This window comes from Neomonachus schauinslandi, chromosome 3 (assembly GCF_002201575.2).
Source record: "Neomonachus schauinslandi chromosome 3, ASM220157v2, whole genome shotgun sequence".
Taxonomy (NCBI): domain Eukaryota; kingdom Metazoa; phylum Chordata; class Mammalia; order Carnivora; family Phocidae; genus Neomonachus; species Neomonachus schauinslandi.
This window is the reverse complement of record NC_058405.1, coordinates 84,383,772-84,411,507: the sequence shown is the minus strand read 5'-3', so window position 1 is coordinate 84,411,507 and position 27,736 is coordinate 84,383,772. Positions and strand designations below refer to the sequence as shown.

At 50.1% G+C, this 27,736-nt stretch overlaps 1 protein-coding gene across 1 annotated transcript in view; it reads left to right on the top strand.

Annotated features, from left to right (window-relative positions):
- MYO7B (myosin VIIB) overlaps nucleotides 1-27,736 on the top strand; it is a 77,620-nt gene that overhangs the window by 35,915 nt on the left and 13,969 nt on the right. Inside the window, exons 15-29 of the mRNA XM_044913604.1 lie at nucleotides 1,337-1,474; nucleotides 3,036-3,188; nucleotides 3,868-3,966; nucleotides 5,797-5,891; nucleotides 11,764-11,848; nucleotides 13,392-13,610; nucleotides 14,674-14,844; nucleotides 15,479-15,688; nucleotides 15,824-15,991; nucleotides 18,871-18,948; nucleotides 19,103-19,230; nucleotides 23,941-24,067; nucleotides 25,337-25,456; nucleotides 25,657-25,830; nucleotides 26,482-26,709. Of these exons, the coding sequence (XP_044769539.1) occupies nucleotides 1,337-1,474; nucleotides 3,036-3,188; nucleotides 3,868-3,966; nucleotides 5,797-5,891; nucleotides 11,764-11,848; nucleotides 13,392-13,610; nucleotides 14,674-14,844; nucleotides 15,479-15,688; nucleotides 15,824-15,991; nucleotides 18,871-18,948; nucleotides 19,103-19,230; nucleotides 23,941-24,067; nucleotides 25,337-25,456; nucleotides 25,657-25,830; nucleotides 26,482-26,709 (2,193 nt within the window). The remainder of the gene's footprint in view (nucleotides 1-1,336; nucleotides 1,475-3,035; nucleotides 3,189-3,867; nucleotides 3,967-5,796; nucleotides 5,892-11,763; nucleotides 11,849-13,391; nucleotides 13,611-14,673; nucleotides 14,845-15,478; nucleotides 15,689-15,823; nucleotides 15,992-18,870; nucleotides 18,949-19,102; nucleotides 19,231-23,940; nucleotides 24,068-25,336; nucleotides 25,457-25,656; nucleotides 25,831-26,481; nucleotides 26,710-27,736) is intronic.

Sequence of the window (27,736 nt, the reverse complement as noted above, 5' to 3'; positions counted from 1 at the left end):
GTGGGTGTGCTATGATGTGTATGGTACGTATGTGTGATGTGTGTGGTATGTGGTATGTGTATGGTATGTGGTGTGTGTATGTGTGTGTGTGTGGTATGGGGCGTGTGTTGTGTGGTGTGGCAGCAGCAGTGCTAAAGGCTGCTGGCCAGGAAGGTGGGCAGCAGAGAGTCCCCAGTGCTCCTCAGGGCAGCCTAGGATTTCCTGGCAAGGTGAGGGTCTGCCCACCCCCTCCCTGCCAAGCCTCCACCCCTTAAGAATGACTGTTCCAGAAAAGCCCCATGAATCGTCTAATGAGGAGCTCCCCTACCCTGGGCAGGGAGATGGGGCCTGCTGAGTGGCTCGGGAACTTGGGGTGTAGGCAGAGGAAACTGCCCTCTGTGCCAGGCATTCAGCACTGGCCACACTGAGGTGCCCTTGACCTTTCATCACACCCCACCTGAGCTTTGCAGGAGGCCTCTCCTGAGACCTCGGTGCCCAGGACCCACCATGTGCAGGACCATGTGCAGAGCCGGCCTGGGGAGGCACCAAGGAGCCGTGAGGCTGGGCAGGAATTGCCCAGGTCTGGAACCAGGTGCAGCCAGGCTGGACCCCCTGTATCACTGAGCCAGGCTAAACTCTCCACAGCTGAGGCCAGAGTACCAGCTTGTCCTGGCTCTGTGGGGGCCCCAGAGCATGTCCCGGGGATTTCAGGGAACAGCAAGGGAAATGCACATTATTTTACAAACCAGGACAACAAGAAAATGCTGCCCATTGTTACTATAAGGTGCCAGTGATTGCATCCTCTTCTCAGAAGTGTTAAGACTCGCGTCACCAGTTGATGCAATTTGGCAGTACATGCCTTTGCTCGGGTGCATTTGACTTGGGAAGGGTTTGGTCAGGGAGCATCACCCAAGATGAGCATTGCACAAAACACACACTGAGCCTGCTGGGGGCTTGCACTTGTTTCCTCTTGCATCCATGATTTTGTTATATCTATTTTAAAACTATATACATGTACTACAACGTTTACAATGTGCACTATAAAACATTTTTTAAAAACATACAAAACCAATAGGAAAACTGAAAATGTAGAAGGGTAGGGGTAAAAAGTGAATGTTGCCAGTTCTCACATTCTTTCCGACTCTGGTGTATCATCTCGTACACCCCACTTGGGGGACCCCACCCCTAGACAGGATACCTTGCCCCATCTTACTCACCAGAACCTATGATGGGCCAGCGCGTGAGGGGCTGCAGCCCCACACATCTGTGGGATCTTGGCAGAAGCCCTCATCTGGGTCAGTTGTGCCCCAGGCCGAGCTCCCCAGCCCCCCACTTGTGCCTGTGCTTCTGCCTGCAGTCTGCAGACTCCAGCAAGCAGCCCTCCACGTTAGCAGGCCAGTTCAAGAAGTCCCTGGACCAGCTGATGAAAATCCTGACCAGCTGCCAGCCCTACTTCATCCGCTGCATCAAACCCAATGAGTACAAAAAGCCACTGGTAATGAGGGGAGGCTGGGGTCACGCACGGGGGGGCATCTATTAGATGAGTCTGATGGCATCTAGGGTAACGTCACTCCCTTCATCAGGGAGTGGTCAGCATTAGAGCTATCTGCCCCCATTTTAGAGATGGGGACACTGAAGTAAGGTGACCAGTCTAGGCCATTCAAAGATCGGTGACTGGCAGGACTTTGGATAATCCAGGGCTCTGTTGTCTCAGGCCTGCTATTCACCAGCTGTGTGCACTTGGCCAGGTGCTTTACTTCTTTGAGCCTGTTTTCTCCTCTGTAAAGTCAGAATCGTGCCTGCCTTGTGGCGGGGCAGGGGGCAGCAAGGACTGTACATGTTTTTGGCAAGTCTGCATGTGTAAACCCCGCTCAATAAGGGGCAGCAACCAGTACTAGGATGTTAATTAATTGTATTGTATTTTTTGAATAGAATAAAATTATAGGAAATTGGGACTGGCCTAGGAAATCCAGAATGTATCTTCCTTAGAGGCACAATGCCTATATTTAGATAATAACTGTATTCCCAGAGGCTCTCTGCCCACACGCACACCCCCCACTTGTAGAGCTGTGAGACAGGTGGGCGGGGCCCGAGGCTGATGTTCCTGTTTCTCCAGCACGCCTGGCACATCTCTCAGAGACCCCGACTGCTATGTGGGGTGGGGGGTGGGGGCCAGGCAGGCTCAGGGTTTAAACCTGGCTCAGCCACTTGGGAGTGTGGCCCTGAGCCTCAGCCATCCGTCTTAAAACTGGAGCTAAAGTCCTCCACCATGTAGGGCTGTTGTAAAAATTAAATGAGAAACACTGAGCTCACAGGAAATGCTCAACAAATGGGAACCAATTAGTTGCCCAAGACTAATGGCCATAAACAGTTGTTTCTGTGGCCCTCAGTGTTTCCAGGTGGGTAACTGCCTGCTGGTGGGCTTGCCAGATTTGAGGCTGTGCCCCTAGTCCCCAGACATTCCTGGCTCGGAGGCTGAGGGGAGGTTCTCTAGAGGCTAAGCTGTGTAGAGTCCGGGGCCATGGCTGAGACCCCATAACCTTGCGCAAAGCATCAGGCCCATAGTCCTCTCTGTTGGCCACGCCCATCTCTGGGTGGGAGGGGGAGGCGGAGAGACTAAGCTGGCTAGAATATTTTCTGACTCTCGGTGGGAAATGTATTTCTTCATTCCACTAGACTGTGGGAGGCAGAATGGTGCCGGAAGAGCTGCAGGGGCGCCCACCCCAACACAGGCAAGGCCAGGAGGAAACATTTTAACGTGACATATGCAAATAACTTTTATATTTATAGTACTTTGCATATCCTGAGAATGAGGGGAGTATTTAGTGTTCTTGTGGATGTCACAGTTTGTATATTATCGACTTTTATCTCCTCGGAAACACTTTCGGGACTTTTCAGTGACTTCAGAACAAATACCTGTCTTCCAAAGAGACTTTTGGTCAAACCAAGCGTTGTTGAGTTGTCTTGTATCTGGGGATGGCGGCACGGCTGGGGGTCGGGCGGGCTGCCCGCGTGCAGCGGCTCAGGAAGCGGGCCTCCCACCTCTGCGCCCGCAGCTCTTCGACCGCGAGCTGTGCATCCGGCAACTGCGCTATTCCGGCATGATGGAGACGGTGCACATCCGCAAGTCGGGCTTCCCCATCCGGTACACGTTCGAGGAGTTCTCCCGGAGGTTCGGCGTGGTGCTGCCCAACGCTGTGCGCCTGCAGGTGCTTGTTAGCCTCCGCCTCAGCACGCGGTCCCTAAGAGGCAGCAGTGGTCAGCCTCAGCACCCCTGCTACCTCCCGGTGCCCCAGCCCCCAGTTCCAAGGGGGTCCTCCAGCTGCCCTCCTGCGGCTGAGGGCCTCTTCCCAGGCTCCAAGCTTTGAAATGACCCTTGTTCCTCCCTTCCTCTCATCTCCTCCAGCCCCGTGTCTCACTCCCTGGGGGCCCTGGAAGTGAGGGAGGGGGTGGCTCACACTAGATCACACTCACTGGATGAGGCTGGTGGCTGAATATGTTGGTTCTAGGAGGTGTCTGCACTTTAAAGCAAATACTTCCATGGTAGCATGCTGGGGAGATGATGTGTGGCTGGATTGCTACTGGGGGCAGGAGGTCCTTCCCATCCTTCCTCAAACACTCAGCCATCCTAAACTTTGAGCTGTCCAAGTACCCAACAGCCTCACTGAGGCTCCAGGCCTTGAGGTTCCAGGTCCTGGGTGCTCCCCTGGGCCCCATCCTTGTTTGGAAGTGCTTGAGCCTGTGTCCTGACTGAGCAGCACTGATGGTGAAACCCAGGGGAGGAGGAAGACTTGAATCCCAGAAAGCCTTTGAGAAGGGACCCTCCCTCTCCCCCCACCCCGGGGCTGCTCCAACTCCACCAAGCCACTTCTGTTTTCTCCTTGGCAGCTTCGAGACAAGGCTCGCCAGATGACTCTGAGCATTGCCGAAATGTGGCTGGGGACAGAGAAAGAATGGAAAGTGGGAAAGACCAAAATTTTCCTGAAGGTGAGCCCCTGAACGTGCTGGTCCTCAGTCTCCTCCTTGGGGCTGGTCCCATGCCCACCAGGTGGCATCCCCTCACCCACCCTGAGCCAATGCCATGGGAGCCTGCTCCAGGTATGGCCCCACCCTGAGGCACGCTGGTTGTAGAAAGCCATGCTGAGGGGGAATGTGGGGAGGGCTCAGACCAGCCTGCAGAAGCCCGGGAGGCTTCTCAGAGTGGAGCGTCTAAGGCAAGACCTAAGGATAAGGAGGAGCTGCCCCAAGTCACCAGGCAGAAGCAAGAAGGAGCTCAGGGTAGGCTCTCACTGTCCCTAAGAATAGGCCTCCTCCTCCATGCCAGGAGCCACAGTCTGAAGTCAGATCTGGGGAAGCTTCACCTCTTCAAAGCCCTGGGGAGCTAGTGCTTCAGTGGAAGGAATCAGTGTGCTGATTACCCCTCACCTTAGAAGAGCTTGTCCTTGGGCAGGCATGTGCAAGCAGCACCACCGCCCACCACCCACCTCCATCCCCCACAACTTACAGGAAGGCCCAAGGTCACACAGAGACAGCTTGTGGCTGACAGCCTCTAGCCCCTGAGCCTGGCCTTTGGGCCCTCCAGGACTACAAGTTGGGTCAAGAGCCACGGAGGACAGAACCTCCATGTCCCCTAGCCTTGTAAGCTGTGGGTGGGTGAGCAAAGAGAGAAAGAGGAGGGAGAAGAGAAGATCAGTGCTGGAAGCATGCTCTGCCAGCCCACCCAAGCCCCACCCCATCCCCATAGCCCCTTCCTAAGTCCTTCACTCCCTCTGCTTCCACACAGTCTGCTCACCCATCCTCGTCTGTTCCCAGAGGGACTTCCCTGCCCTGACCCTCTAGTCAGTCCGTCTGTTCATCTGTCCATGCATTAGCCAAGCCTGTGCTGGGGCTCTGGACTTAGTCAAGAGGGAAAAGGCAGAAGGGTTTCGGATTCCACTGGGGAGGTGAGGCTGTCAGATGGAAGACATTGGGGAGGTCCCAGGGTGCTGTCCAGGAAGCTGGGATAGACGTTGAGGGCCACAGGGGTATAAAGGGTGAGGTCAGTACGAGCATGTGGTCGAGGAGAGGAGGAGGAGAGTGCCCATCCCTCCACTTCTCCCCTCCCTGGCTGTTCCTTGAGGCCACCATCAGAGGTCTGGTGTATCTCTGTGTCCCCAGTGCCCACCTGGGCACATGAAGAGGCTCGGCGCTTGCTTGATGCAAGACTGATGGAGGTGGGAGAGGCCACCAAACCCCTGCCTCTCCTCACCACTCACCAAAGCACCAAGCTGCTTTCTGTTCAACAAAGATGGTCCTTGCCTTGCAGGGACTAGGATGGCAAGCCCAAGGGAACAGCGATCCAGGTGAAGCACAAAGGCAGGCCAAAGAAAATCACAGCTCAAGGGCGAATAGGGCACATCAACTCACTTCGAATCCTACTCAAAGGCTGGGGGAAACATGTTTCCATTGAAACAAGCATGAGTCTGTACTACAAGTTGGGTGACATTTCACATGAATTTTGGAAAATAAAACATAGCTTCAGAGAAACTTTTTGCCCCCTTATTGGGTTCTCCAGAGCAGAAATAAAATTTGCCGGATTGAATGAACAAGAAGAAAGAACTAAAATGGGAAGTTCTTAGATTGGGAATTGGGGGTATAGTTGCAGCTCCTGTCTCTGAGCCACATCAGGATCAATTTGAGGGTCACTTCCCCTGCTTGCCCTCCTGGGAGCACATAAGGGAAAAGTCTGAAAGACCCTTCTGTAGATAGGGCCCTGGCCCCAGGTGGGGTGTGGAGATGAGTGGAGGCGTCTACATGCTGGGATCTCCTCTGTTCCAGGATAACCAGGACACTCTGCTGGAGGTACAGAGGAGCCAGGCCCTGGACAAGGCAGCAGTCAACATCCAGAGAGTCCTGCGAGGCTACAAATGGAGGTGCTGGCCCTGCCCAAGCCCCTCCCAGCCCACGCACCCACATCTATTCATGGGCTTATCTGCCACATGTATATATCCTCTTTGGTGAAACATCTGTGCTTGTTATTTGCCCAGTTTCTGATCGGATTCTTTGTTAAGTTCTTGGGGCTTTTGGGGTTTTTTTTTTTTTTTTTTTTAAGATTTTATTTATTTATTTGCCAGGGAGAGAGAGAGGGAGAATACAAGCAGGGGGAGTGGCAGGCAGAGGGAGAAGCAGGCTCCTCGCTGAGCAAGGAGCCTGATGTAGGACTCGATCCCAGGACCCTGAGATCATGACCTGAGCCGAAGGCAGATGCTTAACCATCTGAGCCACCCAGGCGCCCCTCTTTGTCGAGTTTTGAGAATTACTTATATATTCTAGATACTAGTCCTTTGTTAGATGTGTGGTTTGCAAATATCTCCTCCCAGTCTATAGTTTTTCCTCAAGTCCTCTTTTTTTTTTTTTAAGATTTTATTTATTTATTTGAGAGAGAGAGAATGAGAGAGAACGAGTACATGAGAGGGGGCAGGGTCAGAGGGAGAAGCAGACTCCCTGCTGAGTAGGGAGCCCGATGCGGGACTCAATCCCAGGACTCCAGGATCATGACCTGAGCCGAAGGCAGTCGCTTAACCAACTGAGCCACCCAGGCGCCCCCTCCTCAAGTCCTCTTAAGAGGGTCTTTGCAGAGCAAAATTTTTAGTTTTGATGGAGTCCAGTTTATCAAATTTCCCTTCGTGGTGCATGCTTTTGGTGTCACATCTAAGATCTCTGCCTGAAGGTTTTGTCCAGTCTTATTTTCTAGAAGGCTCTATAGTTTTACAGTTGCATTTAGATCCATTCTCATTTTGAGTTAAATCTTGTATAGCGTGTGAGACTTAGGCTATGGTTCTTTTAAAAATTTTCCCCCAGTGGATATTGCTACAGCATTGTTCATTGAAAAATCCATCCTTCTTTCAATGAATTGATTTTGCACCTGTGTCGAAAATCAGTTGGGCATATTGCAAGTTTGTTTCTGCATTCTCTGTTCTGTTGCAGTGATCCATGTGTCTCTTCCTCTGCCAGGGCCACACTGTCTTGTTGATTGTAGTTACATAATAAGTCTTGAAGTTGTGTAGACTGATTCCTCCTACCTTGTTTTTCAAAATTGTTTTAGCTGTTCTGGGTTCTTTGTCTTTCCATATACATCTTAGAAAGACCTTATCCATATCTACAAAAAATTCTTGCTGGGATTTTGATAGTAATTAATGTTATATATCAATTTGAGGAGAATTGACATCTCTACTATGTTAAGTTTTCTAATCCATGAATTCCGTTTATTTAGATCTTCTTTGATGTCTTTCACCAATGTTTTTTAGTTTTTGGTATACATGTTCTGTATATGTTTTTTTAGGTTTATACCTAGATTGCGGTTTTTTTTTTTGAGAGATTATAAATGGTACTGTATTTTTAATTTTGACATTGATGTGTTCATAGCTAGTCTAAAAATATTAATCGATTTGTGTGTGTTGACTTTGTTTCCTGAAACCTTGCTGAAGTCACTCACTTTTTATGGATTTCTTGAAATTTTCTATGTAGATAATTATATTATCTGCAAATAGGGACAGTCTTATTTCCTCCTTTCCGATCTTTGTGTCTTTTATTTACTTTTCTTGCTTTATTGCACTGGCCAGAACTTCCATTTACCTTCTCCCATTTGTAATATAATTTTCCTTAAATGTTTCCTCTACATACATTTAGTTTCTAAGTGTTTGGAGATTTTCCTGTTATCATACTGTTATTGATTTCTAGTTTGATTCCATTGTGGTTGGAGACACACTCTGTATGAATTAAATCTTTTTAATGTGCTCACATTTCCCTTATGGCCCAGGATATGGACTATCTTGTTATGTGTTCTAAGGGTGCTTGAAATGAGAAAGGGGTGCTGAAGTTTCCAAGCATAATTGTGGATTTGCCCATTTTTCATTTTAGTTCTATCATTTTTTGCTTCATATATTTTTCAGCTGTGTTGTTTGGTACATACACATTTAGGATTGCTATATCTTCTTGGTGGATTTATCCTTTTATCATCATGTAATGTCCCCCTTTGTCTCTGGTTATTTTCTTTGCTCTGAAGTCTACTTTATCTGATAATAATACAGCCACTTCTGTTTTATCTTGGTTACTATTTGCAAGATATATATCTTTCATCCTTTTATTTTCAACCTGTATTTCAAGTCATAGACAGTCTTGCTTTTAAATCTATTAAGCCAATCTCTGGTTTTTAGTTGGTGTAGTTATGCTTTTTATGCTTAATGTAATTATTTATACGTTAGACCTTGAGTCTGCCATTTTATTTTTTGTTTTCTGTTCTGTTTTTAATTTCTGTTTTCTTTTTCCTGCCTTACTGTGGATTACCTAAACATTTTTTAAAATTCCATTTTCATTTATTTATAGTATTTTAGAGTGTATTTCTTTTTATAGCTTTTCTTAGCTGTTGCTCTACTATTACATTATATATACACAAATTATGACAGTCTACCAGTGTCATCATTTTACCACTTTGAGAAGCATAGAAATTTTATCTCCCTTTATGTCCGTTTACCTTCTCCCATTTGTAATATAATTTTCCTTAAATGTTTCCTCTACATACATTTAGAACAACATTAGTGTTACAAATTTTGCTTAAATCATCAAACATGATTTAGAAAACTCAAGAGGAGAGGAAAGCCTATTGTATTTGCCCATATTGTTGCTTACTATTTTTTTTCTTCCTTTCTGACATTCCAAGGTTTCTTTTATCATTTCCTTTATCTTTAAAGAACTTCCTTTAGTTATTATTTTAGGATAGGTCTATTGGCAATTCTCTTAGTGTTTTTAGTTTTCCTTCATCTGAGAATGTCTTTATTTCCCCTTCATTTCTGAAAGATATTTTCAGTAACATAAAATTCTGGGTTAACAGCTCTTTTCTCTCAGTCCTTGGAAAATAATTGTGCCACTTACTCCTGGGCTCCATGGTTTGTGAGGAGAAATATGAATCATTTTGCCCCAAAAGTAATGTATTGTTTCTCTCTTGTTACTTTCAAGATTTTTTGCCTTTAGTTTTCAGAAGTTTGACCATGAGGTATCTTGATGTGGACTTTGTTGAATTTATCCTGTCTGAAGTTTGCTCAGCTTCTTGAATCTGTATGTTTATATCTTTTGCTACATTTATGAGCTTTTAAGCCATTATTTCTTATAATGCTTTTTCAGCACTGCCTCTTTCTCCTTTCTTCCTAAGACTCCAATGACAAAAAAAAAAAAAAAATTTAGATACAGTCCTACTGGTGCCTGAGGCTCCATTCACTTTATTTTGGTCTCTTTTCTTTCTGTTTTTCAGGTTGGGTAATTTCTACCATTCTATCTTCAAGCTCACTGATTCTTTCCTCTTTTCTCTCCATCTGTTGCCAAACCCATCCACTGAGGGCTTTTTTTAGTATTATTATTTCAGTTATTATATTTTTCAGTTCCACTTGGTTCTACTTTATGTCTTTTACTTCTTTACTGAGACTTTGTATTTTCTCATTTGTTTCAAGTGTGTTTATAACTGCTCGTTGAAGCATTTTTATAATGGCTAACATTTCTGTCAGTGTTGGCATATGTTGCTTGTCTTTTCTCATTCGAGTTAATATTTTCCTGGTTCTTACTTAGTATGATAAGAGATTTTAGATTGAAACGTGGACAATTGGGTTATTATATTATAAGAACTCTGGGTCTTGTTTAAATGTTCTGTTTTAGCTGGCTTCCTCTGACACCACTCTAGCAGGGGGAGGTGGGGGTGCCATCCATTTACTGTCAGATGGGGGGAGAATCCAAGTTCTCCACATGGCTTCTACTGACTCTCAAGGCAGGTAGAGGTTCCTTTTTACTGCTGGCTGGGAGTGGGAGTTCTAGCTTCCCAGTAGGCCTCCACTGATATCACCCTCGCTGGGAGGGCCATAAATGCCTTATTACTACCCGAACATGGCCTTTACTGATACCATAGCGGGAGAGTGACATTCTTATCACTGGGGGATGGTGAAAGACCTGCCTCTGCACTGGGTCTCCTCTGACACCACTCCAGCATGGAGAGGAGGAGCACCACATTACTGCCAAGTGGTTGTGGAAGTCCAGGATTCCCCAGTGGTCTCCACTGACACTGTGAGGGATAGGCTCATTACCACTCATCAAGGATGGCTTCCCACTTAGCCTTCTCTGACACGACCCTGGCAAGGGCAGAAATCTAGGCTCCCCACTTGGCATTTTTTGGTATAAGTGGGGCTAGGACCACAGTTGTTTTGTGGTTTTTCACTGGAGTAGAGTGGCTTTTATTTAAAAGTTTTGTCTTGCTAAGCTTCCCCTTCCCTAAGCCTTTTGGTAGAAAGAGAAGGCTTTCCTTGGGGCTTTTCTGTTCTGTCCCCATTGTCCTTTCTGGATTGCTGACTTCTTCAGCTCCTACTCTGGGGAATATGAGGTAAAAAGAAAACCCAGAGAAGTTAGCACTGTGTCGCTCCTTGGATCTGAGATCCATAACTGGCCTGCCTTCTTCTCTCCACATTTCAGAGTCTTCTTATGTTCGTTTGATATAAATGTACAGGGTTTTTAGTTGTAGTCAGCAGGAGAAATAGGAAAAAGTATGCCTACTCCATCTTCCCAGAAGTGATCATCATTGATAATTGATAGTGTTCTTGTTCTTCTGGACAATACAGTTAGACTAGAATATTAAAGAAAAGATAAAAAAAATTAGGATTTCTCAACTTCAACTCTGTTGTCATTTTGGATTAGATAAATCTTTGTTGTGAGGGCTGTCCTGGGCATTATGGGATGTTTAGTAGCATTCCTGGCCTCTACTCATGAGATGCCAGTAGCATCCTCCTCCCCCATCCCCCAGTAATAGCAACCCAAAATATCTCTAGACACTGCCAAATGTGCCCCGGGGCTGGGGGCAAAATCACCCCCGTTTGAGAACCACTGGTATAAGTATTAGAAAGGAGACAGATTATCTTTATTTTAGATAATTATTTACTTCAGCTTCATATTAGAATCATCTGGGGAGATATTTATACTGTGTGTGTGTGTGTGTGTATATATATATATCAAAAAACATTAGAGCAAGAGAGATAGAGATTCTCCAGACCCATCAGCAAGGATTCTCACTTAATCAGAATGGGTAGGACCCGGACATCAATAAATATTGAACTTCTCCAGATGATTTTTTTAACATGGTTGAGACCTACTGTCCTAAGCCTAAGAAAATATCCTGAAAAATTATTAGCAGTGATAAGGAAACTCAGATAAGTGTGAGATAAAGGATACATCTATATGCACCAAGCTCGCTTCCCCAGAAGTCATGTTTCAGGTTACCCTCTCCATATTCAGCCCACTTTCCACCCTACAGAGGGGAGCAGTCTGATGGAGCTGCCAAGCTACCAGGGCCTGGGGGGCTGCCCTCCTGCCTTGACCTGCCTCCAGAGAGGAGCCCTGGTCCTGGGATTCTGACCTAGTTCCCAGCAGATACCTGGGCTACTGGCCAGAGGATCAGGAAAAGTTTGGCAAGGAGTAAAAAGTTGGAAATGAGTTTTATCCTTTCATAGATCTTTGGAAGGAGTGAGGAAAAATTTACTGATTGCTCTAAAAACTGGACTGTCCTAATTCACAAATTTGAGTAGTTGGCAATAGATTTAAGTTCTTAACATGTGTGTCTTTGGTTTGTGAAGGCGTCTGGGAAAGAAATAATGTATGTGTTCATTTTCCCCAACATTTCATTATCCCTCTTCCCTTCAAATCATTTTCCCCCCAAAGCCTTTGAAATGTCTGAGGTTGTTACACACACATTCGGACTTGCATTTCCCCTTCTAGGAGGGAGTTCCTGAGGCAGAGGCGGGCAGCTGTGACCCTCCAGGCTGGATGGAGAGGCTACTACAGCAGGCGGAACTTCAAGCAGGTGAGAGAACTCACTAGGGAGGCTGCTCCAGCTGAAAGTTGGTTCATGTGAATATGAGAGCTCAGGCAGGGAGGATCAGATCACTAATGCATCACAACAGACTTCAAACGACCAGCCCTCAGCCCGCCACACACTGTTTAACATCATCTCAGGTCACACGGTTTGTGGGCTTCAGTGTGTTCTCTTACAGAATTTTGGGCATCTCCAGAGCTAGAATGAGATGGCCTGCTCTGAAATCACATAATGATGGTCTTTTCTCAATTTGCAGCCAACAAAGTAGGTTGATGGATTATTCTCTCTTTCAAGCTCTTCTGATTTTTTTCTTGACCACAGGCACTGCTAATGAGTGTCTGCTCAACAAATGAACCAGAGCAACCTTAACCATGCTCTATTGGGCCTCACTTGACCATTTGCCTTTGTCACTGATGTGACTGTGGTTGGGACATGCAGTGGTCACATCAGCAAACCAAGGCCAGAAAACCAGGCTCAAGAAACTAGAACCAGATGAGCTATGAGAGGCTACAGTTCTGTGGAGGAGAGTGAAGACCCCTGGTTACTGGGCTGTGGAATGATGCTTTGGGGCCAGAGAAATACCAAGAGGAGCCTTTGAGGGTCTGGACAGGAGAGGCTGAAGGGCAGGGAACAGGGGAACAGCAACAAGATGCACATCCTTGCATTTTGAAATTTGACCCCAGGCCTGTCCATGTACTGTGCTCACAAGGATGTAATAGCAGCTGACATGGACGGAAAGTCTACTTAGAACCGTTCCTTTGCATGCATTGTTTTATTTATTGTTAAACCAACCCCATGTGTCAATAAGCTCGAGGCATAGAGAGATTAAATAATTTTCCCAGGAGCACACAGCTAGTAATCAGTAGAGCTGGGGATTTGGATGCAGGTCTGTATAACTTCCAAGCTTATAGGTTGAAGCATGACCCCACACCCCCAGCACCCAATGGGTTGGTCTTTGAGAAGCCAACAAGACTCGTCCAGGGGATCAGGGACTGCTGTGCACCAAAGCATGTTTGCAGCATAGAAGTGGGTGTTTATCAATTTATTATTTCCTCTTTATTTTAAAGATCCCGGAGATTAGCTTAATGAAGCCAGCCATAGACCTCCACACAGGTGCACTAGCTTCTGACAATTTGGCTGGACTTAGCTTTAGGTGTGATAAGCAAGGCCCCTGGAATCCCATCACCCATGTGACATCCAAACCAATTCTCTAATCACTGGCCACCAGGAGAGCACTTTATTGTCTATGCCGTTTAACAATACTTATTTAGCACTTATTTGCATGCCAAGGACTGTTCTCAGTGCTTTGCAAGTAATAACTCACTTAATATGCTCATTCTTGTAGGTGCATAAAATTTTAGCACTAGCGCTTTGCCAAGAAGCAGATAACTGTGAAGCTAATTTGTGAGGTCTCCTGGGATGTATGACTTGCCTCTCTTTCTCTCTGTCCCTTTGGGAAGGCCTTCTCCATGCTCTTTGCCCTGCTGGGCCCAGGCCTCCTTTTGAGCATCTGTCCCTCTTGCCTCCACAGATCCTCCTGGGTTTTGAGCGCCTGCAGGCCATTGCCCGGAGCCAGCTGCTGGCAAAGCAGTACCAGACCATGTGGCAGAGGATGGTCCAGCTGCAGGCGCTATGCAGGGGCTACCTTGTGCGCCAGCAAGTCCAGGCCAAGAGGAAGGCAGTGGTGGTCATACAGGCGCATGCCAGGGGCATGGCTGTCCGGCGGAACTTCCGGCAGCAGAAAGCCAGTGTAGGTGGTCAGTGCCCTCTTAGGCCGGTGAGGGCTGACTGGGGCCCATAGCAGGAAGGCAGTCAGGAGGGATGAGCAGCGACATAGAGCTCTCACCAGACACTCCTATCTCCTCCACGTCCAAATTTATGACTGCAGCAGGTCCTCAGGCCGTCTGGGACATCTAGGTCACCCCCAGGAGCATGCGGGATGTGACATAGAAGAGGCATCGTGTCAGCAGGATGGTCTTATGCCTGAAACCTGGAAACTGAACTCCTTGATCCCTCCCTGAACGACATAGGAAACCAGGGCCAGATGAGCTATGGGGGACCACAGCTCCGTGGAGGAGGGCAAAGGCCCCTGGCTGACTGGGCCGTGGCATGACACTTCTGGGGTAGAGAAATTCCAAGAGGAGTCTGTGAGCGTCTGGGCAGGAGAGGCTGACGGGCAGGGAGCAGGGCAGTGGCGCAAGGTGCACATCCCTGCATTTTGAAATTTCACCCTCGTGATTCCCTTTCCTCTAGCGAGCACCCGAGAGTCAACCTCTTTCCTCAGTACTCGCTCATTTGGAAACTGATAAGGAAAAGGCTAGGATGAAGTCTACGCCTGCTCTAGGGATGAAAGTTGGGTCTGCTGAGCACATTAGTAGTGCAGTGGCCAGGACAAGTAAGACATCAGACCCTCAGACACGTCCACAGCAGGCTTCTGCTCTCAGGTAGCCCCAGACAGACCACAGATCAGCCTCACCTGTGCACTAGTTAGTACAGGCCCAGGGACATTTCCTAGTGGAGCCTTGGTGCACTTTGAGTGAAGGGACTAGGTGGGCAGCTAGGTTCTGGGGGCCCCTGGGGTTTGAGGCAGTAGCTCAGGGACCATGTCAGGCAGCCCTCCTTCTCTGGACCTCTGATTCTCCATGGGAAACGAAAAGCCCAGGGTGGTTGATCTCTAGTCATGCTAGTTATTAAATTCTAGGATTTTAGAGGAAAGCTTACTGATTTGAACAAATCACATCAGGAGGAGGTTCAGTGAGGTGCTTGCCTCCGCTGGGCCTGTGGTAACCTTGCTCCATGGGGCATATGCACAGGGGCCTCTAGCCATCCCCGCTGAAGAGCAGAAGAGCCAAAGTGCTCTCCCCACCCGGAAACGGCAGTCCATCTACGACACCGTCACGGACACGGAGATGGTGGAGCAAGTGTTCGGTTTCCTCCCTTCCGTGGTCGGTGGGCAGGAGGGCCAGGCCCCACAGCGCTTTGAGGTAAGATGGGCCCTGTCATTCAGGGGTCCGGCCTGGCAGGGGATGGAGGACGCCGCTCAGTTCCTGACCGCAGTCAGCCTCCAGGCTCACTGAGAAGCCAAGGCTCGGCTGGGGGGTTAGGGGAGCTGACAGAAGAGGTGGTGAAGTGTGTCCTGCGGTCCTGGGTGAGCAAGCAAGGAAAAGGGGCGCATGAGTTTCTGTGGCCAGACCCTTTCAAGTTAAGCAGGTTTCTTACCTAGGAGACTTCCTAGAACCTTTAACGTGCAAATGCTGTGGGGCTTTCAACCAGGCGGCATTTCCCACGGCGTGTTTGACCCCCTCTCAGAGCACCCGCGCATGCGCGCGCACACACACATATATGCACACGCACACGCGCACGCGCACACACACACACACGCCGTGCAGTCGGGGCAGCTGAGACCACTTCTGCAGGAGGAACTGCCCAGCAGGGGCCCACTGACCCGGTGAGGTGGTGGAAGAGGTCTCAGACACAAGGGGGCGTGGTTCATGCGGCACCCAGCCGATAATCAGACAGGCCTGTCTTGGGGCTCCCTGGCCTCCAGAGAGGCACACCCTGCTGGCTAGCATCTGAAGGGACAGCTGACCCCTGACCCTCCCTCTCACGGGCACGTAGGACCTGGAAGCAGGGACCCAGAAGCTGCCCGAGGTTGACCTGGACACCGTCCCCATGGTGGAGGAGTTTGAGGACGACACGGACAGCCTGGCCGAATACACCTTCCCCAGGTTTGCTGCAACCTACTTCCAGAAATCGGCCAGCCACACGCACATCCGGCGGCCCCTGCGCTACCCGCTGCTCTACCATGAGGATGAAGCCGACTGCTCGGTACCCAGTGGTTCTCTGGCTTCTAGTGGCTCAGGCCTCCCCCTGGTTCAGAGGGAATGAGGAAGGGAAGGGATCACTGTGGGCCCCAGACTGCTAGCTGCGTTCCAGCTGAGCCCCCTGTCTCCGTTTCCCCAGGCCGCCCTGGCCGTGTGGAGCATCATCCTGAGGTTCATGGGTGACCTTCCAGAGCCAGTGCTTTTTGCCAGGAACGGCCTGCATGGCGGCTCAGTGATGCGGCAGATCCACGACACCCTGGGCAGAAAGAACAGCGCCCAGTCTCCACAGCACCGTGGGTCTACACAGGTGCGTGGTGTGAGGGGGCCGGGGCAGGGCAGGGCCCTGGTGTCGCCCAGGCCAAGGCCCCGTGGAAGCTGGACCTGAAGTGGGCAAGACATGGAGTGAGCATCAGCCACTAAACCTGACTCGCGCTCAGGAACTCATGAGTCAGGCATGATGCCCAGGAGTTTCTGAGTGATACGGTCAGTATCAAAAAGGGCCTTCCAGGCTCTGGGTTGTAGGTTTGACTTCAACGGAATTCAAACGCACAGAACAGTGATAACAACCGGTGTTGTTACTGATAGATGGCATGCTGTGTGCCAGTTCCCTCTTCAGTTAATCCCCAGGGGAGCCAGCCCTATGAAGTAGGGAGTAGTAAGTTTATTACAGCGGAAGAAGCCGAGAAGTGAAGTGACTTGTCCCCAGATCACAGGGAGTGAGTGTGACAGAACTGGGCTTTGAATCCATTCTAGTGGATTCAAAGACCCGTTCTTGGCCTGTGGTCTATCCTGCCCTCTGATGGGAGATTCATTCACATTCACTTTCGGTCGGAAGTCCTTCCCAAGGCCTCGGTTTCATGATGTCATCTTAATAGAACTCACCAAGAATAGTTCAAAGGAATTACACAGCAGTGGCAGCACTAGGACCGCCCGCAGCAGGACCCCCAGGACGGCCCGTAATTCTGACACCAGTCCCGGTGGGGGGGGGGTTCCCCACACCAAGCAGTTCTCCAACACCAGCTGGGTGTGCCACAGTTCCCCTCACCTGGAACCTATCGACCTGGAGGCCGTGTCTGATCCCGGACTAAGGGTTCAGTCCTACAAGACGACCCCCCACTTCAGATGCCAGTCGCAAGTCCGGGTTGCCACCTGTGCTCCTGATCCACAGGCTACAAATCAGGGGTTCCCACGACCCCCTCCTTGGGTTTGATTAATTGGCTAGAGCAACTCACAGAATTCAGGGAAATACTTTAATTACTAGATTACCAGTTTTTATAAAAGGATATAAGCAAGAACAGCCAGATGGAAGAGATGCATAGAGCAAGGTTTGGGGAAAGGAAGGTGGCGCTTGCATCCCCTCTCCCAGCGTGCCACTCTCCCGAAATTTCCACGTGTTCACCAACCCGAAGCTCTCTGAACTCCATCTTTTTGGGTTTTTAGGGAGGCTTCATTACATAGGCAGGAAGAATAAATCATTGGCCCTTGGTGATCAATCTCTAGCCCCTCTCCACTGCCCAGAGGTGGAGGTGAGAGGGAGGGGACTGGAAGTTCCAATCCCCCAATCACAGGGTTGGTTCCGCTGACAACCAGCCCCCATCCTTAGGTGTTTCTCAAAGTTGCCTCATTTGCAGGAAATTCCAAGGGTTTCAGGAGCTCTGTGCCGGGAATGGGGATGAAGACCAAATATTTATTTCTTACTATAAATCACAATATCACAGCACCCCATACATCCAGTGTCTGGGACTCTGCTCAGACACCTGCAGGGTCCTGTGTGCAGACTAACTGCATAGAAATCTAAGGAAGTCTGCAGCTTGAGATCACATGGCCAGACTTGGTCCCGGAGTTATGTGGGAAGTTGCCCAAGTTAAGCCCTGACCCCGGATCTCTAGAAGCATTGGTTTTGCAGAACATATTCGTTATCTATTGCTGGGTAACAAATTACCTCCCCACCCCCCCCAAATTTAACAGCTTGAAACAGTACACGTATTCTTTCACACAGTTTCTGAGGGTGACGAGTGGCTTAGCTGGTTGTCTTGGCTCAGGGTCTGTCCTAAGATTGCAGTCAGGCCACGGACAGGGCTGCTATCTCTCCAGGCTGGACCAGAGCTCCAGTACTTACTTCCAAGATGGCTCCCTAACATAGCTGCTGGCAGGAGGCCTCAGGTCTTGCCTCTCCACAAGGCTGCCCCAGCATTCTCACAGTTGGACTTCCCCAGACTAAGTGAACTAGGAGAGGAAGCTGCAATGCCTAGTCTCATAAGTCACATACTGTGGTGGGTAGAAATGCCGGAGGATGTGGATCACTGGGGGCCACTCAGGACCCTGGGTGGTGGTCCAGCCACTCTGCACCTCTGGAGGGTGAGCACAGGGAGAAGCAGGAATGGCCTCCCAGAAGTCACATCTCAAGTTTTTCTTCCTACGCACATTTATTAAGCACCTGCTGTGTGCCTCCCACAGGAGCAGTGAGCAGAGCCAGCCTTGCCCACCCTCACCTGCCAGCTAGGGTATTTTGCAGTCCATCCCTGTGTGGCAAACCAGTTCTACCCCAAACCCCAACCCCACTGATCCCAACCCAAGCCCAGTTCCACACTGAGCTCTAATTTTGGCAGCAACTTCTCATGATGCTCTCAGGACAAGGTGGGACTCCTGCCTCAGGAGACCAACAGATCCTAATAGCTGGGGACAAGCCCCACCACCCCACCCAGCACAGGCCTTGAAGCTTAGATTCTTCTGATCCTCTGGCAGAGCTCCGAGCTCCCACCTTACAGGGGGCAGATGGTATTCCAAATCATGAAATTTTCACTGAGCATGACCAGGGCCCAGGGCTGTCCTGGGCACCTGGGCTCAGAGCTGGCCCTACCTTGGAGGGCTTTACTGGCAAGAGGTAAGGCTTTGGAATCAGAATGGTCCTGAGCCCTCCCTGAGAGCTGGTTATGTGAGTAGTCTTAGGAAGTGTCTCACCTCCCCTTGCCTCTGTTTCCTGACCCAGAAGGGAAGAGGAGGATGCACATCTCTAAGTGTTGCAAAGCTCAGCCAAGATGAAGGGCTGCACGCGGCTTTGTAAATTGGGCCAGGAAATGGCTGGGAGAGGTGGACACTAGCTCTGTCTAGGTGACTGTGGGGTCAGCATCATCATCAAAGTACCGTCCTGGCACAACTTCCCTCAGGAATTGTCTCCATCTGCAGAGACCCAGCCGCAGGGACAGAGGGAGCAAGGATATCTCCTCCATGAAGCTAAAGCGGTCCTCCAGGATCACAGGCCAGGTGAGCCCAGGGTAAGGGGGCTTTAGTCTGCTTCCAGCCCTGCTGTTGGCCTGCCACAGGATCCCAAGCTTTTGCTTCCCTCCTTGCACCTGGTTTCCTCCTTTGCAAATGGGGAGCATCACAGCTCTCCTGACCGCCTCCTTTGGGTTTCAAGGTAACCAGCCAGCTGAATATTGGAGAGGAAGCATTTGAGCCTGATGGCCCTATCACAGACCGACCCATGTCCAACCTGGAGAAGGTGCACTTCATTGTGGGCTATGCTATCCTGCGGCCTAACCTCAGGTCAGTCCCCATTCCCACCTCACCCCCATGTAGAACATCAGAACCCCTCACTGGCTCTCAGTCCATGGCCACAGCCTCCTCCTCTGCCTGCCCCCTAAGACAGCCTGTCCTCTCCCTGCTCCCTGTCCTGGGGCCTACAGCCTAGGCCTGAGTACAATAGATATCATAACCATTAAGAGTTCTCCACTTTATCTGTGTTAAAACCCATGGGTAAAGCGAGTTTTAGGAGAACAGGTGTATCATGGGGTAGTGATTCGTTTTATAATAGGCTTTTATGCAGGGCCCTGTAAATGAGTAAATTCCTCATTTATATTATATATGTATTGCTTTACAGGAATTGTCTTTTTTTTTTAAAAGATTTTATTTATTAGACAGCGAGAGAGGGAATACAAGCGGGGGTGGGGGGTGGGAGAGGGAGAAGCAGGCTCCCCACAGAGCGGGGAGCCCGATGCGGGCTCGATCCCAGGACCCTGGGACCATGACCTGAGCCGAAGGCAGCCGCTTAATGACTGAGCCACCCAGGGGCCCCAGGAATTGTCTTTTCATATAAATTTTAAGAAATATGTATACTGCTTTGAAAAACAGACTACTATATTTTAGGGGTTTAAATATTTTGGGTTATTATTTTTTACCAAATTTGGGGAATTTTGACCATTAGTTTTTCGGATACTTTTTTCTATTTTATTCTCTCTCTCTCTTGTCTTTTGAATTCTAATTAAACATATGTAAGAGTCTTCGATATCATCCCTTAGGTCCCTAAGGGTCTATTCCTCTTTCTTTTCTTTCCTCTCTGTTCTTTAGATTGGTTAATTTCTATTGATCTATCTTCAGATTAACTGGTCTTTGTCTTAACTACCCTAGTCTGCTGTTATACCCAGGTAACAATTTTTTTTTTAATTTCAGATGTTATATGTTTTAGTTCTAGAGTTTGCACTTGGTTCTTTTTACAGTTTCTATTTCTCTGCCAAGATTTCCTGTTCACTCATTCACTATGAGCATAGTGTCCTTTGTGTCCTTGAGCAGTGATGGTAGTTTTAAAACCTTTTCTGCTAAATCCAATATCTAAGTCATCTTGGGGTCAGTTCCCACTGACTGCCTTTCCTCTTGAGAATGGTCGTGTTTTTCTGTTTCCTCACACATCTAGTACTGGACTGTTATTCCCTCATAATTATATTACTTTTGGGTTATATCCGAGACACTGAGGATGATATGTTTAGAGACTCTGGAATCTGTTATATTCTTTCGAAGAGTGTTGACTTTTGTTTTGACAGGCAGTTACCTTGGCTGGATTCAAACTTTGTCTCCCTGTAGTGAGCAGCAGATGGAATCCATGGTCAGTTATTTTAGCCTTTGCTGGGATTCCTGGAGTCCGCCCCACACATGTGTAGATCAGGGGCCAGCCAGAGATTTAGGAAGATTTTATATGCAAAATTGATAACTCTTCTTTTCTGGTTCTCTTCTTTCCAGGATTTCCCTTCTCACTTTCAACTGCTGGGTTTGGGCACCCCAAACTCTGTCCTCTGGTTTTTCAAGCCAATAAGGCTGTAGGGTTTCTACCCCAGTTTTAGCTGCCTGTGTGACACCAACCTGGCAACTCTTCTAACTTAGTTCTATTGGTAGTTCTCTCATGTTAATCCTCACTGGCCGCCATATCCTCCAAGATGGCAGGCATGTATAAGCTGTGTCCAAATGAGATGCACTGTGGGTTCTTCAGATACCTCTAAAGGCACTTACACACTGTGCTGTCCTCTAGCTGGGGCTGACACTTTCAGTGATCCACTGAGACTTGCTCTCAAATCTAGCCCCTAATTGAACATACCACAGCCTCTTAGTGCTGGGCTCTTCTGGAATGATGGGCTGCCTGTTTGTGTGGGATCCCATCAAGATGCCTGAGTCCCAGCTTCTTCTATGGCATCCTCTTAGTCAACAGAAAGCCCTTCCATGCTTGCCGCACCAAGTGTAACTCCCGGCTCCTGTCTGTTCTCTCTCCCATCAGGGGTAGCTTAGAATTAGGGGGGAATCAGATGCTAGTCTCTTGTTCATAGAGGCCCCTAACTTGTGTCTCTGGGGCATACATAAGTCAAATACTCTTAAGAACTCTGTCATTGTGCCCCATACCAGTACCCTGGAGTAGACCAATGGGCTTCTGGGGTTCAGCATACCTCAGATAGGGAGTGAGATGGCTCTCTCTCTGGCAGACAGCCCCATCTCTATTAACAGTTTTCCTGGGGTCTCCCCAGCTCTGCATCACTTGGAGGGAATAGAGATGGGCCAAAGATTTCTCTACTTCCATGAAGTCCCTTTCAGGAATCGCCTTTCAAATTTTTCATCTTCTCTTATGCAGGAGATGTCAGTAGCTAGACTGGTTCTGCCATCCTTTGATAAATTCTACAAGAATGTATCTCTTTAGAGTGTTGAGCATTATCATCTGTTTGTCCTTGGCTCTGGGGTCTTAGTCAGATTCCAAGACAAAGCAAATGCCCACTCCACATCCAGCCACCCATTCAATAAATGTTTTTTTTTTTTCAAGTTTTTATTTAAATTCCAGTTAGTTAACATACAGTGTAATATTAATTTCAGGTGTAGAGTTTAGCAATTCATCATGTATATACAACACCCGGTGCTCAACACAACAACTACACTCTTTAATACCTATCACTCATCTAGCCCATCCTCCCACCCACCTCCCCTCTAGCAACATTCCATTTGTTCTCTATAGTTGAGTCTGTTTTCTGTTTTGCCTTTCTTTTTCTTCCCCCTCTGTTCATCTGTTTTGTTTCTTAAATTCTACATATTGATTAAATTAAATGGTATTTGTCTTTGACTAACTTATTTTGCTTAGCATAGTACTCTCTAGCTCCATTCATGTTGTTGCAAATGGCAATAAGCATTTAAGTACCTGCTCAGGGCCCGGCCTTAGCCTGAGGGTTGGGGATGCAGAGAAGAGGGCAACAGGTCTCTGTCCTCTGGGAGCTCATTCTTTAGTGGGGAGCATGGGAGAAGCCAGATACCCACAATAACTGCTTATGCTAAGATGGGGGTCCAGTGAGAGAACAAAGGACTAGTCATAATGCCTTCCTAGGCTGGGTGGGGTGGGAAGGAGGAAGGGTGTTCACCAGACAAAGGGAGAAGGTGAACAGGGTCACAGAATCCTGAAACAGCCTGAGGGTCTGGAATTCCAAGTGATCTGTCACTGCTGGGGCATGGAGTTTGAATTCAATTCTAGGAGAAGTAAGGAAAAGTTTTAAGAAAGAGAAGACCAGGGTGCCTGGGTGGCTCCGTTGGTTAAGCGACTGCCTTTGGCTCAGGTCATGATCCCAGGGTCCTGGGATCGAGCCCCACATCAGGCTCCATGCTCGGCGGGGGGTCTGCTTCTCCCTCTCCCTCTGCTTCTCCCTCTCCCTCTGCAGCTTCCACTGCTTGTGCTCTCCTGCTCTCTCTCTGTGTATGTCAAATAAATAAATAAATAAAATCTTAAAAAAAAAAAAAAAAAAGAAAGGGAAGGGAAGACCATGATTATATTTGAATTCCAGAAAGGTCTTCCTGCCAGTGACATGGAGGGATAGAGCCAGGGGGTGGGAGGCCAGGAGAGGGCTGCTGCAGAGGTCCCCAGAAAGCTGATGAGGGATCGCCTAGGGAGCGGGAACAGAGAAAGGGGGACAGAGAAAATATCCAGGAGACAGATGGTAGGTGGCTGGCTGATGCGAGGAGTCATGAGGGCTTCCAGACTTCCAATTTGAGTGAAATGGTTGATGGTGGTACCTGTAGAGACTGCCAAAAGAGGAAGTGGCTAGAGCTGACTGTACTGGCCCATGAGAGCGATGGTAAACATCTCTTCCCAACTCTGTGTTCAGTGACATCGTGTTAGTAGCTTGAAACTGGCATTGGTGGGAATATTTACACCATAGAAATTGGCAAATGCAACAAATCAGAGCTTTTTCCCTAGGAGAGTTGGTTGTTAAACATTGAGAATCATCACCACTGAGTAATTAGGAGAAAGATGCTGGCCTCTGGATATGTTGAGGTTGGAGGGGCTAACAGGACCCTTGTATAAGATGATAGAGGCTTGGGTCAGCAGGAGGGACCCAGGAGAGCCCCCTCCCCAAGAGAAGGCAGAGAAGAGAGGCTCATGAGCCTGTATGAATGGGAACTGGTCAGGAGGGGAGGAGTCGAGGGATTCTCCATGGAATCTCCACTCCTCTCTGTAGTTGGAGGGATGGCTGCGTTGAGGGGTGGGGGAGGGACTGGGCCTCAAGGTGATGGAGAAGGCTGGAGATGACCGTGAACTTGAGGAAAGGAGCAGATTGGGTTGGGTGGGGCCACTGGGGGCAGGGCCTGACTGGAGACCCCTGGGCACTGCCTGCAGCCGCACCTCCCAGCTGGAGGGCCAGGGTGTTGTGAACAGAGCGGGTGAAGGAGGGAGCAAAGGCCCGAGGGATGAGGTAGAAAATGAGGTCCAATGAGAGTGGGTGCATAGAGCCCTGGAAAAACATTGGAGGTGGCACAGTCCTGGGAGATGACAGGGTCCAGGGTGGGCCAGGGATGTTGCAGGGGAGCCCAGCAAAGGCAGTTGGAGTTGAGGAGACTGGAGGTCACCATGTGTACATGGCCCCACCCAGGGGCACAGAAGGAGCTGTGTGCCCAGGCACCTCTGTCTCCTCACCCAGAGCCAGCCCCCAGCCTGGCCTCCCAGCGGTGTGTGTCTTTCAGGGATGAGATTTACTGCCAGATCTGCAAGCAGCTGTCAGAGAACTTCAAAACAAGCAGCTTGGCCCGGGGCTGGATCCTGCTCAGCCTTTGCCTGGGCTGCTTCCCACCCTCCGAGAGGTTCATGAAGGTGGGGAGGGCCCAGGGCAGGGGCTGAAGGGTGGGTTACAGCAAGCATGGCTTGGCTCTGGGCTTTCGAGCAGGTCCAGAAATCCCAGCCCTGCAGGCCACGGCGGGCAGCTGTGCCTTCTGGGCCTCAGTTTCCCCATCTTTAAAAGAAGACTCTGGACCTGGCTCCTTCCTGCCCCTATTCAGGTCTGGGCTCAGGCACCAAGACAGCTATTCTGAGGAGACAGTGAGGTGGTCGGTGATATGTGCGTTGAAAAGACAGAAGTGTCCCAGGAGTGGGCACTGACTGGGGACTGCCTACCGCATCTCCCTCTAGTCCTCAGAACTAAACCTGGAGGCGGGGTGTTGACAGGTGCTCCCGAGTGCTCGAAGCCCCAGGCCTCGCTGTTTAATAGAGCTTTGGTTCTGACTGTAAGAGTAATGTGTGGGAAATGCGGCCAGTCTAAAAAGAGAACAAAAGCCATCCCCACACCCAGAGGGACCTTCTGTTGTTCCCGGCCTTTTGTGGTGTTACAGTCGTACTTGTGATCAGACAAGAGACAATCTCACTTCCTCTCATGTCCCTTCAGGGACAGCAGGAGGCGTGGTCATGGGGCAGTCTGCCCTGGGCACCTGGGCCACTCTAGACACCAGCAAACTCTTCCAGGCTGCATCTCCTCACAAAATCTATCTGTGAGGCAAAAAGATTTTCAACAGATTTTGTCAGACATGTTTTAAATATTGACTCTCCTGCATTTTTCACCTACCTCCGTAAGTGTCTTCTCATGGGGTAAACTTTTCCCAAATGCCATCTCTATATAGCTATCCCAGGGAGTATTTAACTTGCTGATGGACATTTGGGGCCCATCTTCCAGTTGCTCACCACCATACACACCATATATAGAGACAGGTCTGAATTATTGGGTCAAAAAGTATGCACATTTTTCAACTATGCACTACTTCAAACATAGTGACAAATTGGTCCTCAGAAATGCTGTGCCGATTTATATTCCTTCTCATGGTGTGAGAGAGTGCCCATCTCAACAGACTTTTGCCAACATTGAATATTATTATTTTATTTTTATTTTTTCCAGATTTAAATTTAAAGTGTACAATGTAGTGATTTTATATAGGTATATATTGCAAAATTATTACCACAATAAGGTCAGTTACCACATTCATCACCTCGCTTAGTTACCATGAGTATTATGACTTTTAGAATCTGTCTGGGCAGGAAGTGGAAAGTGGCCTCCGTTCTCAGTGTCTCCCCCTTCCCTCCCTCTCCCACCAGTATCTGCTGAACTTCATTGATAAAGGGCCAGCTGCCTACGGGCCCTTCTGTGCAGAGCGCCTGCGACGCACCTATGCCAACCGAGTGCGCACGGAGCCCCCCACCTGGCTGGAGCTGCAGGTAGGGGCCAGCAAGGGTGGGAGACCACCAGTGTGGGATGCTGCCAGCCCCCGTGGCTCCTCCAGCACCTGCCAGCAGGAAGCATGTCCTCTGGGCCCCTCCACCTCTCGTGGTGCCTTCTGCGCCTGTGGTCCCTGTGGGTCACGCCTGGGCTCAGCCTCCCTACGCATGGGAGGGCCTGAGTCTTCCTCTGTCCCCAGGCAGTCAAGTCCAAGAAGCACATCCCGATCCATGTTGTCTTGGTGACTGGAGAGAGCCTGACTGTCATGGTCGACTCTGCCTCGACATCTCGGGAAGTCTGCCTACACATTGCCCACAAGCAGGGCCTCAGCGACCACCTGGGCTTTTCTCTGCAGGTGGCTGTGTACGACAAGGTACCGCCAGGTGCCCCATCCATCTCCCACCTCCCTCGTACATGCAGGCCAGCTCGAGCCCTCCTACCACGTTTACCTGGCCACTGCTGCCCCCGTCAGACAGAGCACACACACACACGCACACACACAGAGGTAACCTGTCCTCCTGCCCGAACACCCACATACTCAGCCCAGTGGCTGCACCTTGGCCCCAGTGTCACACACATCTTGTAGGTCCCTTGCCACACCTGAGCAGCCCACACATAGACCAGGCACTCACACATCTTGCTGGAAGCCCCGTTGTGCCAGGGAGCCACAGACTCCTGTGCCCCAGATCGGAGGGTCACACCAGCACAGCCCCACCTGAACCTCACATCCTCTCCCAGCCTCTCCCACATACCCTCATGCCCGCAACCTCCGACTCAGACATGCTCATGCCAGTCAACCGATCCAAGTGTTACAACCCCTGCATGCCAGCCTTGGACACCAATCCCTGCCTCCTTTGGGACAGGGCCTGTAGGGAGGCCATGCCCCCATGTGGGGAAAGTCCTCGGGCTCCCGGAGGCCCAGCCGAGCACACCCTTCCACCTGTGCGTCCTGAGGGTGGGTGTCCCCTGCGGGGCCTGGCACACAGCAGTCGCTAACCCCTGCTGCCCCTGATTCTGGCCTCAGTTCTGGTCCCTGGGCAGCGGGCGTGACCACGTGATGGATGCGGTCGCCCAGTGTGAGCAGCTGGCCCGGGAGAGGGGCGAGAACGAGCGCCAGGCGCCCTGGCGCATCTACTTCCGGAAGGAGTTCTTCACCCCCTGGCATGACTCCCAGGAGGACTCCGTCAGTACCCAGCTCATTTACCGCCAAGTGCTGCACGGGGTCTGGTCTGGCGAGTACAGCTTTGAGAAGGTGAGGGGACCCCACTGCCCCAAGACGGACCCGTCAGCCAGCCTGGGGGAGCACCGTGTTCCAGGTCAGGTCGGGGCTGCGGCCATCAGGGAGCACCCCACGGAACGGGATGTGAGGAACGTGGAGAAGGGAGAAGCCAGGAACGTGTTCTCGGAGTGCAGGTCCCCAGGCCCCTCTGCTGGGTGTGCAAGCTGTCCCCTCCCAGCCTTGGCCCACAGGTTTGTTCAGGCTTCTGGGGTCCGACGCACCAGCAGCAGGTGGGGGAGGCCTTCCCTCAGCCCCAGGCCCACCTGGCTTCCCCACGACAGCTGTTCGTGGGGCAATAGGAAGACGGCCTTAGAGCCCTCGTGCTCAAGTTCCAGTCCCACCTGTGCCGCTTCCTGGCAGTGGGACCTCAGAGCGTTAATGTCCCCTCTGAGGCTCAGGCCCTCTGGAAAGTGCAGAGAGGAGCCAGAGCTGTAAGGCTGTGAGCATCCGGGGAGGGGGTCATGCACCTGGTCCCCGGAGCTGCACTACCCCTGTGCTTGCAGACCTTCCCGGGCCTGAGGCAGGAGGATACTGCTCTCAGGCTTGGAGCTGGCTGCAGCAAGCCTGGAGGCCTGCCTGAAATGGGGCAGTGGGCAGGGAGAGACAGGGGCGCAGAGACAGACCCCAGAGAGGCAGGCAGCTAGGTAACTCTGCAGGCTTTGGTCTCCCAGAGAGCAGAGAGCTGCCCGGCACCCATGGGGCCCTGAAGCAGGGAGCCCTAGCCCCATGCCGGGCCATGCTGGTGCCTCACACAGGATCCTGCCTGAATGGATCCTTGCAGAAGCCACACAGGGCTGGCCACTGGTCACCCGTGATAAGTGGGCACTGGGTAAGACAGGGTAAAGGCCTTGCCCACATTTACCCTACTCAGACAGCAGTGTTGGGGTTCCACCCAGGCCTCAGAGCTCCCTCCCCGACACTCACTGTCTACCTGAGAGTTGGGAGAGTGGCTCGGGCAGAGGACCTGCGGGGCTCGGGCTGAGGCTGCCGGGAAGTTCCA